General features: G+C 38.2%; 1 protein-coding gene across 1 annotated transcript; it reads left to right on the top strand.

The window, feature by feature from the left end:
* Window positions 1–1,394: 1,394 nt before the first annotated feature.
* Window positions 1,395–2,377, top strand: LOC103678639 (olfactory receptor 13D1-like). The gene has a single exon (XM_008708031.2). It carries the CDS (start codon window positions 1,433–1,435, stop codon window positions 2,375–2,377), a length of 945 nt encoding a protein of 314 aa, XP_008706253.2. The 5' UTR covers window positions 1,395–1,432.
* Window positions 2,378–11,441: the final 9,064 nt, after the last annotated feature.

Below are 11,441 nucleotides of genomic sequence, written 5' to 3' on the forward strand. Positions count from 1 at the left end.
AGGGTAAAGTGCTTATAACACTGCCTGACACAGAGTTAGTTCTCAATAAATATTAGCTAGCTATTATTGGGTCAGCCGTAGGAAAACTTACCAACATTCATAAAATCTTTGTGCTAGACACTGTTATAAGCACATTTTATATAGTCATTATCAGAAGGTTTCTTGCTATAAAATAAAAATAATATAGAAGACACAGAGATGGGGCGCCTGGGTGGCTCAGTTGGTTAAGCTCCTGCCTTCGACTCAGGTCATGATCCCAGGGTCCTGGGATCGAGCCCCACATCAGGCTCTCTGCTCAGCGGGGAGCCTGCTTCTCCCTCTCCTCTGCCTGATGCTCCCCCTGCTTATGCTCGCGCGCGCTCTCTCTCTGTCAAATAAATAAAATAAATAAATAAATAAAATCTTAAAAAAAAGGAAGACACAGAGATACATTCCAACATAGTATATATAAAGATTAAGAGAAAAAAATTACCACTCATTAAATACTAGTATTTTAGTATATTAACCTCCCTGAAAAAAAAATTGCATCAAGGATTTTGGTGACAAAAAAAAGAAGAGAAGAATTACAGAATTTAGAGGAATACATGTGTTAGGAAGTTTTAGGAATACAAGTGTCCTATACTGACAGAGGAGAAAGCCAGGTTCTGAAAAAAATGGTACTTAATGTGGACCCAGGCACTTAACCCATGGATGCTCCTTGCAATCAATCTCAAATAGTTCCAGGTTAACTCTAGACTGGTCCTTGAAAGAATAGATACATGTCCATCTGAGAAGAGAAAATATTCAAAGTCTGTCCATTAGAACCTCAAACTAGTGCTATCACCTTGAACACACTACACAAATTTTTCTGAGTCAAGAGATATAATTATTAAAGTATTATAATTACAGATACAGTGTTTTAACCATGTATTATAATAGACACTTTGGATATTTTCTGTAATTTAATACTCACAACAAATTGCCAGAGTTATCTCTTTCCCATATCTTACCATGAACCACCTGAGGCTCAGAAAGTCACACACAAAGCTAAATGGCATGGTATTAACTGTACCTTATGTATTATTTTGAAAATAGAACCAGCTTCCTTTTTAAAATATTTTATTTCAGAATATTCATTAATAATGAGATTTATACATACATTTAGAATTTTGCTGTCCCTATTACTTTATTAGAGGCCTGACACTTCACAGCACAATTCTTGGGGTTTTGGTAGCTCTGCTTCTGCTACTGCATGGCCCTAAAAAGTACTGAATCTCTCAGTGCTTCACTTTCATCATCAATAAAGTTAAAATTGTATCCATGCCTTTCCTGATTCTCAGAGCTGAATGAAAAATCAAAATATTGCAGGTAAAAGTGATGTTTTAAACTAAACTATAAATTTAAATTTCCTGAAGTCATATACTTCTCTGAACTCTGCAGGTGACGTGGACACATGGAGATGGGGAATTACTCAGCGGTGACCGAATTCTTTCTGGTGGGACTTTCTAAATATTCAGAGCTCCAGCTTTTTCTGTTCATATTCTGCCTCATCACATATGTTATAATCCTGCTGGGAAACAGTCTCCTCATTATCATCAGCATACTGGATTCTCGCCTCCATACCCCCATGTACTTCTTCCTTGGGAATCTCTCATTCCTGGACATCTGTTATACATCCTCTTTCATTCCTACAATGCTCATCATATTTAGATCTGAGAGAAAATCCATCTCCTTCACTGGCTGTGCTCTGCAGATGGTTGTGTCCCTTGGGTTGGGCTGCACTGAGTGTGTCCTCCTAGCTGTGATGGCCTATGATCGGTACGTGGCCATCTGCAACCCACTGAGGTACCCCATCATCATGAACAGAGTGCTTTATATGCACATGGCTGCTTGGTCCTGGATCATAGGCTGTCTGAATTCCTTAGTGCAAACAGTCCTAATAATGATGCTGCCTTTCTGTGGGAATAATGTCATCGACCATCTTACCTGTGAGTTACTGGCCCTTCTTAAACTCATCTGCTCAGATATCACCATCAATGTGCTTATTATGACAGTGGCAAGTATTGTTTTCTTAGTGATTCCCCTACTGTTAATTTTTATTTCCTATGTTTTCATTCTCTCTACCATCCTGAGACTTAACTCTACTGAGGGAAGAAAGAAAGCCTTTTCAACCTGTTCAGCCCACCTCGCTGTAGTAGTTTTATTCTATGGTTCAGCTCTTTTTATGTACATGAAGCCTAAGTCAAAGGACACAAAGACATTTGATGAGATCGTCGGGTTAACTTACGGAGTGGTAACCCCAATGCTGAACCCCATCATCTACAGCCTAAGGAATAAGGAGGTGAAAGAGGCTGTGAAGAAAGTCTTGAGTAAATACTTACACTCATGGAAAATATGAAAGTGCTTAGGACATGTGAACACATTTGGGGAGAAGATATATTTTTTGTAGTCACAGATAAAGTTGCAGAACTCAGTATAACAGGAGCACTGTGTTTATAAAGCCAAGTGTGGAATTCCCATTTTTACAACAGGGAATGTCCATGTAAACCTTTTCATATAATATCTTTGCAGGAGTCCTTCTAGTTATATGGAACATGCCTCTTGATCCCACAGAGGTCATGATGGGTGCCGTTCATGATGAATATCTCTCTGTCTCTATGTATTGCCTTCTCTCTCTTCTCTTTTCTCCCTTTTTCTTCTCTTACCTTTTTCTTTGCTCTCTTCTATATCTTCTTTCTCAGTCTCCTCAAGGTACAGATGTATATATTGTTTTGGTCTGCTCAGCATCCTCTCATCTTATAAAAGAACACATCTTTTTATATTAAGGAATCAACTGTCTCCCACTCTCAGTCCATATTTGGCTGAGGCTGACCACACTCTCTGGATCAAGTGATAAGCATGAAACACAGCCTGGGCCAATGAAAAATGAACATCCCCTAGCCACAGTGATTTATTCAGGGTAGCATGTAACTTAAGCCAAGCTAATCACGCTTAATTGCCAAAATGTTGCCTGAGTGTCAAAGAAGAGTCACTCTTTTTTTCAAGGGTCTCTAAAAGGTAGAACATATGCCCAGATCTTCTCCTGGCCATCTTTGTCAATATATGGGGAGAGCCAGACTGAAAGTAAAATCACCAAAGAGGAAAGTAGAGCTGAGGGAAGAACTTAGGGTGTACTTGATGACACTATTTTTTTTTTAAAGATTTTATTTATTTATTTGACAGAGATAGAGACAGCCAGCGAGAGAGGGAACACAAGCAGGGGAAGTGGGAGAGGAAGAAGCAGGCTCGTAGGGGAGGAGCCTGATGTGGGGCCCGATCCCATAACGCCAGGATCACGCCCTGAGCTGAAGGCAGACGCTTAACCGCTGTGCCACCCAGGCGCCCCTGATGTCATTATTAACTCCTGGTTGAAGGTGGGTCTAAAAACATTAATGCTTGGACTTTTCAGTTATGATAAGCCAATGAAGTTCCTTTAAAATAGATTGAATTAATTTCCACTGCTTATAACCATACAAATCCTTATTAATGCATTTTCTTTTTTTTTTTAGTTCCAGAGGTAGAATTTAGTGATTCATCAGTTGCATATAATACCCACCCACTCATTACTTCAAGCGCCCTCTTTAATGCCCATCACCCAATTACCCCAACACCCCACGCACCTCCCCTCCAGCAACCCTCAGTTTGTTTCCTATAGCCAAAAGTCTCTTGTAGTTTGCCTCCCTCTCTGTTTTCCACTTATTTTTCCTTCCCTTCCCACTGTTCATCTGTTTTGTTTCTTAAATCCCACATATGAGTGAAATCATATTATTTTGCTTAGCATAATACCCTGTAGTTCCAGCCACATCACTGTAAATGGCAAGATTTCATTCTTTTTGATGGCTGAATAATATTCCATGGTATATATACACCGTGTCTTCTTTATCCATTCATCTGTTGATGGACATCCTGGCTCTTTCCATAATCTGGCTATTGTGGACATTGCTGCTATAAACATTGGGATGCAGATGCCCCTTCGGATCACTACATTTGTATCTTTGGGGTAAATACCTGGTAGTGCAATTGCTGGGTCATAGGGTAGCTCTATTATTAACTTTTAGAGGAACCTACATACTGTTTTCCAGAGTGGCTGCACCAGCTTGCATTCCCACCAACAATATAAGAGGATTCGCCTTTCTCCACACCCTTACCAATGTCTGTTACTTCCTAAGTCGTTAATTTTAGCCATTCTGACCACTGTGAGGTGGTATCCTATTGTGGATTTGATTTGTATTTCCATGATGCTGAGTGATGTTGAGGATTTTTTCAAGTGTCTGTTGGCCATTTGTGACAGTATGGTACTGGCACAAAAACAGACACATAGATCAATGGAACAGAATAGAGAACCCAGAAATGGACCTCAACTCTATGGTCAACTCATCTTGACAAAGCAGGGAAGAATATCCAATGGAAAAAAGACAGTCTCTTCAACTCCTGGACTCCTGGAATGAAACTGGACCACTTTCTTAAGCCATACACACACACACACACACCAAAAAAACCTCAAAATGGATGAAAGGCCTAAATGTGAGACAGGAGTCCATCCAAATCCTAGAGGAGAGGGGCACCTGGGTGGCTCAGTTGGCTAAGCTCCTGCTTTGGCTCAGGTCATGATCCCAGGGTCCTGGGATCAAGCCCCACATCAGGCTCCCTGCTCAGCAGGGATTCTCCTTCTCCTTCTTCTTTTGCCCGTCCCCCTGCTTGTGTTCTCTCTCAAATAATAAATAAAATCCTTTTTTTTTTTTAATCCTAGAGGAGAACACAGGCAGCAACCTCTTTGACTTTGGCTGCAGCAACTTCCTGCTAGACACATCTCCAAAGGCAAGGGAAACAAAAACAAAAATGAACTATTGGGACTTTGTTAAGATAAAATGCATTTTCTTATCTTACCTCATCCTCTCCTTCTCCCTCACTAGCTCCTAGCTCTAACTTTTCCTCTGTATATCCCTTTTTCCTGATTCTTTAGAACACTTGTTTGTGTCTATCCCTCTTGCACTCATTTTGTGATTCTGTTTCCATCTCTTTCTCACTCTTGCTCTTTCATCCTCTCTCTGTCTCAAAAATGTGTAATTTTTTTTTAAGATTTTATTTATTTATTCGACAGAGACAGAGACAGCCAGCGAGAGAGGGAACACAAGCAGGGGGAGTGGGAGAGGAAGAAGCAGGCTCATAGCAGAGGAGCCCAAAGTGGGGCTCGATCCCACAACGCTAGGATCACGCCCTGAGCCGAAGGCAGATGCTTAACCACTGTGCCACCCAGGCGCCGCTCAAAAACATGTAATTTTTAAGAATCACTGTTGGTTCCAATTCACCAACACTCAGGAGCCACCTCTTCCTTTCATACCAATTACAATAATACAATAATTACAATAATATAACCTTTATGTTTCATGTATGCACATGATTTATCTCCCCTTGCAACTATTCCTGCTCTATTGTGCTTCTCCATCACTTTTCTGATTATCTTATAATTAGTTTTCATTGTATTTAAGCTTTCTACAGCCCATTTCACACTCCAAAGAGTATATACAAAGCATGTACATTCAAGAGGCTGTCATGTTTAACAGACTACTCAGCTTGAGAATAAAAGAAAGTGATGCAGAAAAAAAACTCCACCTCATTACTGAATATCACTGCTTCTAGTATCTACTAGTACATACTTCCTCACAAGGGCCTCTTAAAGCCATTTCCCTGTTTAGTTCCTGGCTAGTCACCTTCTGCTTCCGCTACAAGCATTAGGCTTAACCCAATAAAAACATACAGGTAGACAACTAAAAGCGCTCATCATTGTGGTCCTTCTCAAAGGAGTGAGTCTACCCCCCAAACAGATGGCAGCTTCTACTCTTATAATTACAAAAAAGAAGTCACTTTTAAAAACAATGTGTCCTCGGGGTGCCTGGGTGGCTCAGTCCTCAGGGCACCTGGATGGCTTAATCAGTTGGATGTCCAACTCTTAATTTTGGCTCAGATCATGATCTTAGGGTTGTGAGATCGAACCCCATGTCAGTCTCCACGCTCAGCGTGGAGTCTGCTTGAGATTCTCTCTCTCCCTCTCCCTTTGTCCCTACTCCTGCCTGTGCTCTCTAGATAAATAAATAAATAAAATCTTTTAAAAAAATTATGTGTCCTCACTATCACAACAGTGATTTAGAAACAAGAGAGCCCAGCACCTTGTCAAGTGTAGATGTCATTCACTTCAAGAATAACAAACATGTGGGACATCTAGGTGGCTCAAATGGTTAAGTGTCTGCCTTGGGCTTAGGTCATGATCCCAGGGTCCTGGGACCGAATCCTGCATTGGGCTCCTTGCTCAGCGAGGAGCCTGCTTCCCCCTCTGCCTGCGCTCCCACTGCTTGTGCTCTCTCTCACTCTCTCTCTCTGACAAATAAATAAAATCTTTAAAAAATAAAAGCAAGAACAACAAACACGTAGTAATAAAAAGATACTTCTATCATCTTTACCCAGCTAATGAAATTAAAGATTTCGTGGTGAAAAAACATTTTCTTCAGGCAAACCTCTGAGACACATTATCAACTAAAATAGGCTATCTCTTCACTGTCACCTAAAATGAGCTTGACTCCAATTATTTGTAGGGTTTCACATGCAATTATTAGATACCAATATCAGATATCAAGTATCCTAACCTCCTCTGAGGGAAATAAATTTCTAATCTACCAAATAATATTTAAAGGTCAGTTAACGCAACAGTCAAATCTCACAAAATTAAAAGTATGTAGCTCAACACTTTATGCTTGAATATCCTCTAACACATCCCTAATGGGTGGTTATCCATCTTTTCTTGCACACCTCTAGTAATGGGAAGCTCACCATCTCCTGAGAGACTCTAGTCATAGTTATTAGAAACATCTTATATGAAGCCAAAACCTGTTTTTTATATTTTCTATTTTTATTCTTAGTTGTATACTTTAGGAAAATATGACTTGAGTTTATTCTTAGAACTAGAATTAGTTTATATTTTAGAGTAGGCTACTAGTTCTTAGAATTAATAGAGATAGTTCAATTCACTTATTCATTCAACAAATATATGAATATCTACACTCTTCTAGATAAGGGCAAACAATATGAACATTAATGTCTGAGATGGAATTTGAACACAGATCTGTTTTATTCTAAGGGCCATTTCATACTTTTTGTTCCTTGCTACTATCCCGTGATTATAGCTTGGACAACCCTTCAGCTTGGATATTACAATAATGTTCTAAGTGGTTTCACAATCTCTGAATTTTTCCTAATTTTATGCAGTCTGTCTATGTTCCAGATTAATCTTTCTAATTCAAGGTGTTCATTATCACTAACTATTCAAAAACTTAGTCTGGTTTTCCAACTAAAATGCAAACATACTGACATGATATTAATGCCCCTCCACAAAATGGTCACCACCTAAAATTCCAGTATTATCTCCTAGGGCAAACTCATCCATTCTCATTGTTTCAATGAATCACCAATAAAATGATGAATCCAAATCTATAGGCACATCCCACATTCCTCTCTGGGTGATTTTACAGTGTTATCTCATCTAAATGCAATAAATAAAACACATTTATTTCACTCATCACATTATCTCATACCATATTGTCTTCCTGCCATTTTTCCATTACAAAATGCTTCTTCATGAGTTCCTCCCTGCTCTTTTGATAATTTCCAAAATTCTTAAAATGAAAGCATGACATCAGCAAGATGGCAAAATAGAAGGTCCCAAGCTCTAGTCCCCACACAGAAACACTTATTTGGTAACCATCCATAGAGCAAAGTGTCTTTGTGCAAGCTTCAGGATCCAGTTAAGAGGATGCAACATATCAGTGGAGCCTAAGACTGAAGAAAGTTGTTTGAGAAAGCAGGCCAACACCCCAGTAGCAGGACCATCAACTGTGGACCTGGCAGACCCAGAAACAGTCCCATCTACCCGTGGACTTAGCTCCAGCACTGCATGTTCTTGGACCGGCCACCAGCCCTGCTCTTAAGCAGACCTGGCAGGAACCACACCCAAATGGCTTTCACTAATAGTCCCCACCCCAACCACAGTCTGACTGTGGACCTGGAAGCAGCCCCTTGTTTGAACACCAGTCTCATCCACCCAGGGACCCAGCATGAGCCACACATGCACAGATCCCTAGTAATAAGTCCACCTACCACAAACCCAACTGCAGACATAGAAGCAAGCCTATGACCAGCTCCAGCCCCACTTGACAGCGATCCCAGAGGTAGTCCTGTCTGTCTGGAGATCCAGCAGGAGAAGGTCATTACCTGACAAAATTAGTCTGTAAAGAATGGAAGAGGTTAATGGTCCTTCAAATGCACAGACACCCACACAAGGCTACAAGAATAATGAAAAATCAGAGAAAAATGATACTTCCAAAATGAAAAAGCAAAGAGGGAATGAGAAAACTTTTGGTGATGATGGATAAGTATGATATTGATAGTGATGATAGTTTTACAGGTGTGTAGCTATCTCCAAACAGACCAAGTTGTACAAATTAAATATCTAGAGTTTTTGGTATATCAATCATACTTTAATAAAAGTAGTTGAACTGGGCACTCAGTTGAACTGAGCACCTGGGTGGCTCAGTAAGTTAAGCATCTGCCTTCGGCTCAGGTCATGATTTCACGGTCCTGGGATCGAGCCCCACATCGGGTTCCTTGCTCAGGAGGGAGCCTGCTTCCCCCTCTCCCTCTCCCCTGGCTTGTGCTCTCTCGCACGTGCTCTTTCTCTCTCTCTCTCTCTCTCACTTTCTCTCTCAAATAAATATTTTTAAAAATAAATAAATAAAAGTAGTTCAAGAATTCTTAAAATGACCTACAAATTTGCCCAAAATCTAGATCCTTTGTAACTCTTCAGCCTCATCTTTCACCTCGTTCATCTCTCCCCACTGTTCTGCATGGATTTCTTTTCATTCTTAGAACTATCACTTCTTCTCTCTCTCTTTCTACCCCCATCTCTCTCTGTCTTACACACACACACACACACACACACACACACTTTTATCTTGATGAAGCTCTTTTTATCTCAAAACCTAAGTGCTTGGACTCGTCAATGTACTCTGCCACAATCCATGCTTGCTTGTTTTGTTTTTGCTGATAAAGAAAATAATGATTAATATAAATCCACTGCTGGAAAGAGTCACATATTGATTGGAGTCCAAGCTAGAAATCAGTTTCCAATTTCACACTGATATACTACTTACTGTGTTACACAGTTTGATGCCCTCACTAAGAGAAAAAATTGGGATCACATCATTTACTAATATAATAACTAAAGGGATATAAGATACACTGTGTTTGAAAAACTAGAAGTTAAAATCATTTTACCACTCTGTCCAGTGGCAAAAGAGTCCCAGAGGATTCAAGAAATTTAAATTGTGACATACTGGTAGGAATTTTTGACTTGTAATCACAAATATTTCTGACAAAAAATTTTTAAAGGTCATATTCTATATAAAGAAACCATCAAATGTCTTATGATTATAAGAAATAAATAAGTAAATGATGGTAAATACTCAAGTTTTGAAATACTGTAGCAATATGATTAGATAATTGGGTAACTCTTCAAGACATTTAAATGAAAATAAGTGTGTCATTGAGGAAGAAGCTAGTTTATGTTTCCTTTTTTGAGGAAACAAGGCAGCATTTTGTGTGACTAATAGGAGGTTCAAATATCTAAATGTATAAAAAAAATAAAATAAACAAAACAAAATAGAGGATTTTTTTCACATCACCAAGAGATTATTCTTTATTAAACCAGTCTGTACAAGATTTCCTGAAAGAGAAGATTTTTTTTTCCAATACTAAAAATGTATATCTTTTAAATTCACAGGAAACTTGTCAAGTTAAATGTGTGATGCAAAACAGATTCTAATGGAGGCAAGAGTGACAAACGAATTTATTTTTTAAGTGTCATAATAAATGTCCTTAAACTTCTTTCAGAAAAAAAAGTTATCCTACTTAAAATGAAAAACTTTTTAATAGATTGTTTACAACTCCAACAACGGCGTAATGAAAAATAAATTTTAATGGTCCCTTTGAAATTTAGTTTCCTATGCTTATCAGTTAAGAGTGTTTCGTTGTTATTCCTGGGGGATAGGAAGAATGGGAGAAGGAAGCAAGTTAAAGTATCAGATGATTAATCTAAGTAATGAGGAAAAAGTTATAAATAAATCTCTGTCACATAATATGTTTTCTGCTAAAGTCTTCCATCTGTTTTTAGCTATTTCTGCAGGAACTACTGGTTCCCGTGACATGTCACATTGAATAGACCACAGCAAAAGGACCTTCATTATTCCTACAATATTTTTCTGCAGTCTCACATTCAATACCCACAAGGCCATGAAGATACTTTTGATAACGCCATTCCTCTACCTTCACATGATAATCACCTATATATATTGTAACACTGCTCCTCAAACAACTAAATTACATAATTACTAACATTTCTCAGGACCTATTCTAATATGGAAGTGTAATGAGAATGAAGGGTTTGAAGTTCAACCCAAAGAAATTAAACTATAACCTGAATGAAAGAAGGAAATCTTTCTCTATGTTACTCATATTCTTACAAAGATATGGGATTTAAAAATGATTAAATTATGAGATATTATTGATTAGAGACTATCTAAATTAATAGTAGTTACATCGTGACAATGACTGAGTTGATTACAGGATATCAATGTTAATACGTAGGCACAATGTGTATTATTGGTTTTTTAAAGAAAAAAATTAGGACTTTGGCCAATATAATTAACACTACTGTGATTAGTGAGAAAGAGCTATTGAATATAAATTTAATGCATCAAATCTAAAAGACTTAATTTTCAAAGGATTTTGAATGGTACAATAAACCAACGCGTCAGTGTTCAGGGCAGTGATGAAACAAGTTATCGAAGTAGGCTAACAAGACTATACTTAAACGACAAACAAAGAGAACGTTCATCATATTAATTTTTGTTAAAAATTAAATTCTGCCTTCATGGCAAATAGTTATTAATCAAAACAAAGGCCAGCATACTAGTTGAGATTAAAATTCAGGAACATGAGGCAAAAGCAAATTATAGAAGAGAAGAGAGACAAGTGACAAAATAATCATGTAAAAGAAGAGAAAATTTTAAGAAAGTTCTTATGCTCTGTGTTTTCTAGCATCAGATTAAGGTAGGGAATTTGACTGCCTTGTCTTACCAGCTATGTTAAGTACAATGATGAAATAAATCATAATAAATTCTAAGTATAATGACACAAGAGTATGGTGTGTGCAGAGTTACATTATCTTTCAATAAGTATATAACTTGTTAGTATTTTCTCTTAATATCATCTCTGTTTTCAAAACATGAAATGCAGAATTTTCTTTCACTTGCCTTTTACAAAATAAAGAGCATAAACCACAGACTATGGTTCTTTGTATAGTTGCTATGGAAGAC

Source organism: Ursus maritimus, unplaced genomic scaffold, assembly GCF_017311325.1.
Source record: "Ursus maritimus isolate PB19 unplaced genomic scaffold, ASM1731132v1 scaffold_17, whole genome shotgun sequence".
In the NCBI taxonomy this organism is placed as follows: domain Eukaryota; kingdom Metazoa; phylum Chordata; class Mammalia; order Carnivora; family Ursidae; genus Ursus; species Ursus maritimus.

Coding starts and splice junctions, on each gene's coding strand:
- LOC103678639 (XM_008708031.2), top strand. CDS start 1,433: ATGGAGATGGGGAATTACTCAGCGGTGACCGAATTCTTTCTGGTGGGA.